The 5,040-nt window shown below is 29.1% G+C and overlaps 1 protein-coding gene across 1 annotated transcript; it reads right to left on the bottom strand.

Annotated features, from left to right (window-relative positions):
- Positions 1-232: 232 nt before the first annotated feature.
- Positions 233-3,717, bottom strand: LOC110807061 (MYB-like transcription factor EOBII). Its single transcript, XM_022032079.2, has 3 exons — positions 3,496-3,717; positions 3,089-3,218; positions 233-834 (listed from the first exon to the last, which is right to left on the bottom strand). Exons 1-3 carry the CDS (start codon positions 3,629-3,631, stop codon positions 522-524), a joined length of 579 nt encoding a protein of 192 aa, XP_021887771.2. The 5' UTR covers positions 3,632-3,717; the 3' UTR covers positions 233-521.
- Positions 3,718-5,040: the final 1,323 nt, after the last annotated feature.

The following is a 5,040-nucleotide window of genomic DNA, read 5'->3' on the forward strand; positions in this document are numbered from 1 at the left end:
CAGAAAGTAACACATAGGGATTAAGACACTAACTAATTAAGTAGACAAAGCAGCTTTTGACTTGAAAAGCATAAATTAATCATTTTTAAAATATAGAATCGTAAAAAATCAGGAATATCTTCCAATAATTCTCAAATATAATAATTAGCAGGCGACAACACTTTGACGTCTTATGTAGCCACCAAATATTCTTACCTTCAATATTGTTTCTTTTTAACAAAATGATATTCGTGGAAATCGATGAAATGCCTTGTTTACTCAGCTTGAAGTAGATATATATTAAAAGCTAGTTCTCCATTTACTATTTATATATATATATATTTTATGTGGTGGTAAACATAGGATATCTATTACAAAGCTTGCTAATTAAGTAGAATATAATTATCATGACATTAACATATGGAAGGTACGTAATAATTAGTTCCTAAAGTAGATATATATCTATATATATATATTGACAAATGTAATAAATATTGGACCAAAGTAGAATTTGGACCATAAATAATGTATAATAAACTTAGTTAATCACCATTAAGTAGATGCATGGACCAAAGATCCTCCATACTCCAGTAGTTTTCATTTGATTCAGAAGGTAAAGGTAGTACTGGTGGAAAAGCTTCCATGCTTGGTTGATATGAAGGAGGTGAATAAGTTTCCATTGTTTCAACTGTGCCAGAAACTTGACTTGCTGAACTGGCTTGTTCATTTACCTGATCAGAGTTTTGTGCTGAGAAATTTTCTGCTTGCTTAATGTGTTTCTGGATTCTAGTTCTCCAATAATTCTTTATCTCGTTATCTGTCCTTCCCGGTAGATGCTTTGCAATTTTTGACCACCTGAAATAGAAATTAATAGTTATTTTTAAAACATTACTTTATCATATATATGATCAATTATTTTTTTATGATAGTGTACAAAAATTTTCTTATACCTCTCTTTAATTAGACTTCATGAAATTTTTTTATTAATTATAAAATATCATTCTGTTACTTAAATAAGATTCTTTCTATAAAATTAAGTTTCAACGAGATAATATTTTATTAGGGTTCAGTGAAATTCGAATTACATCAACATGATTAATTTATAAAACTTGAGGGTATTTTTCCTTTAAAGAAAAAAATTTCTTGGGTAGAAAAAAATAGTGTAGCTTTATGATTTTATATATGTATATGCATATATTGTCTACCCTCCTCCCTATAGTAATATGAGTTGCTTGAGGCCATGTTCAATGGTGAAAATTAGCCAAAGTCCTATTTCATTTTTTATATAGCTGATAAGAAGACATAGGAACAAAATTCCTCAAAATGGAAAGACTCTCGAGCTATATATGTGTATATATATATATTCGACGTAATTGTATATCTGATCAAGTCATGTCCCTACCTTTATGCATCTCGCTCGAATCCTAAATATCACATCATATAATTGCACATATATTAAGGCTGTCTTACTTTGAGATCATATGGGGAGAAAATACAACCAAGTTCTCATCAAATCATGCTGATTTATTTCTTACAACTATCGCCTCCATAATTTGATATATGTTTAAAATCTACATGTGTGTATGTGTACATACACCACCTATATGTTTGATGATGAATGTTATTATTATTGCACGGGTTTTTACATATTATTGAAGAAGATTCATACATGAATTATAGATAATATTCCTCCATGTTTTCAGTTTTCAGGACTTGTAATCTGGTTCTATGTGTGTGTGTGTATATATATTAGAAGTTGAAAGTAAATAAACAATTATTAATATGATATATTGTTGGTTATTTTTCCTTTGACTTGAACTCATGATGATCAATCATAGTCTGATAAGTTTTTATAAGGGACCGACCATGTCTTGAAGAGCCAAAACAATAAGGTTTAAGTCTATTTCAAAGAAAGCTAAGGACTTAATTATCAAAGGTAGAGTACTTGTGCATGTGAATATCCGGAATGGATTCACCTCAAAATGGAATATTGTTGTCCACTTGGTCCCTTTCAATAGCTATAGATATATACCTCTATATAAATGTTAGGTAAATTTGGCGTTTACAGTATCTAGAAAGAGAGAGAGAAAGAAACCCTTCAGAGAAATATTTCAATTTGTAAAAATTTTATAATTAATTTGCTCAAAATGAATTGTTTTTCTTTTAAAGTGTAAGAGAAGACTTTATTAGTATAGCAATAATAAGTCACTACCATACAGTTGTACAAAGTCAAATTCCACAAAAGAAAGAGAAGATTTTATAAGAAAATAGATTTTTCTTCTCTCAAATATGAATTGCTCATGAGCAAAAAAATAACTGAATAAAAATTTAAACAATTTAACCTTCATCCTTTCTATATTCATCTTCATGCATCTTATGCAACTAATTTAGCTTTAACCATACTCCTTAATTTTCTTTTAAAAGAAATTCACGTTATATTTTTTTAGAATAATATTAATTGAAGATAATTCCTATAACACCCTGTAGGAATAACAAAAATAAATAAATCTAATATGTAATATGCGCAACTAATGCTTTTTAATTTACAAAGAAATTGATGAAAATCAAGAAATGTGCATATAATATATATATATATCTCAAGTGAGGAGCTCCATATTACCAAAAAAAAGTGAGGAGCTCCAAAAGACCTTTTTTAATATTTATACATAGACGTACATAATCACATTAGTATTGCAAACAGAAAAGGGGAAAAAAAAGTAAAAAAATGGTGGACTTAAAGTAGCCATGAAAAAATGAAGAAATTAATTTGGGGAAGAATTTTGATAGCCACAACTTGATAAAAAGCCATGTGTTTCGAAATCAATTTCACGTCCATGAATGACTGAAACCCCACGTTGCAAATTAGATGCATATATATATATATATATATATATATGTATGAATGACTAAAACCCCACGTTGCAAATTCTTCACTTATTTGCCTTTAAAAATAGGGCCTCAAAGGACTGTATACGTAAACCAAATACTTCAAAAAACAAATAGTTGTGTTCTTTGTTATAATAGCTCGGGTACTGACTCATTGAAATAGTATACCAATGCATACATATATTATAAATTACATGCATATATATATATATGTATAACTGACCTGTTTCCCCACTTAGCATGGAGTTCCATGATCAACAGCTGCTCTTCTGGTGTTATATTTCCTCGTCGGACATCCGGGCGCAAGTAGTTTAGCCACCGCAACCGGCAACTCTTTCCGGTACGTTTTAAACCTACCATCATATACATATATTATTTTCTTTTTCTAAAAGAAAGATAACCTTTATCAAAATTGAGAGAATATGTAAATTCCACCAAAGGGTAAATCACAACCGCACACACGTTACAATCCAAGAAAAGGCATATATTAATAGGTATATATGTATATATTATTTTCACTACTAGGGTTAATTACAAACCAACAAGAAGTATATCTGTATATATACATATATATATATAGATAAATATGTTTGCATGAATTGTGTAGTAAGGTTGATTAAAGGGGTTTACCTGCAGATTTAGCAAGAGAGTTCCATACACCTTCACCGTGGTTGGCAATATAGTTGATGAGAATCAAGTCTTCTTCCATTGTCCATGGCCCCTTTCTCACTTCAGCTTGCTGAGAGTTGCATGGCTTTTTCTCCATAATTTTCTTCTTCTTTTTCTTTTCCTTTTTCTTTTGTATGTGAGAGAGAGAGAGAGAGAGAGGGGAAGAGAAAGAAAAATGTTGGTGAAGAAAATATGCTGATGAGGGTAATGGGGGTGGCTGTATGCTGCTTTTATAGGGCAGGTGTGACATAATTTTTCTCAGTAAATAATTAAGAACCTAATCATCATTAACGCCAGATCTTTCATTTAACTAACTAAATCATTTTAACTCCACATCATCTACCATTATATATTATATATATATTTTTTGGATGTTGCCTTATTCTATCCATGTTCCATCTATATAACGTAATCTAGGGCTAATATTTGTGCTACACACACGCATACAAAACCGTCTTCTACCACCTATAAAAATTCATATATATAGATATAAATATAAACTATATACAAATATTTTAAAAAAGTATGAACAAAGAAGCATTGTAGTACTATTAAAAAATTGTAGTTCAATCAGTAGTAAAAAGTAGTAATAATCGATATGTATTTTTTGTGAAACTTTCATGTTAGGTATACAACTAATGCATGATCATATGTTTCATTTATACACTAAAAAATTAACTATTTAAAATAAAAGAATTTACTAACAATAAATCATATAAATTACCCAAAGCAAATTGTATTTTTATTGAGACACGAACATTTGAAATAAGATCTAGTAAAATGTATAAAATAACAATGGAAAATAACTCTTTCTCTTGTCTATGGTCTGCAAACTACTCTTTAGTCATATGAAGCTTGCAAGTTTCAGTGGTCACTACATGAGCCTTAAAACTCCAATTCTAGCCGTAAGCATTAACTACTCTCCATTGATAAGGTTTTTTACATTGGACTTGGTATTAATTTCTTAAAAATAAATTAATATTTTCTTCGTATCTCAAAGATTCCTTACTCTTATTGAAAGATAATTCAATATTAAATTTTTACAATTACAAACAGATTACAATGGTCAAGAATTTGAAAAGTTCACTAATTTCTTTATTAAAAATAACATTCCGTCCTAATTTTACCTGTCTAGATACACATAAGCATAATGATAATTTCAAGAGAAAAACTTCATCATGTCATTATTTCTTTATTAAAAATAACATTCCGTCCTAATTTTACCTGTCTAGATACACATAAGCATAATGATAATTTCAAGAGAAAAACTTCATCATGTCATTGACATTTAATAAACTTACTCTTCTCGCTCATGTCTCATTAACTACTTTGCCTTTGGTAGTTTTTCACTATGCATGCTGTAAAACTTATTAACATGCTTTTGTCTTGGATTTTTGTTAATATATCACTCCATCACACTTTATGAACTATTTGATTTATCTACATATTTTTGGTTACTATATTTTTCCTTTAATATGACCTTAGAATAAATCTAAATTTTCCTTC

The sequence above is a fragment of the Carica papaya genome, chromosome 1 (genome assembly GCF_054855325.1).
Source record: "Carica papaya isolate Zhongbai chromosome 1, ASM5485532v1, whole genome shotgun sequence".
NCBI lineage: Eukaryota > Viridiplantae > Streptophyta > Magnoliopsida > Brassicales > Caricaceae > Carica > Carica papaya.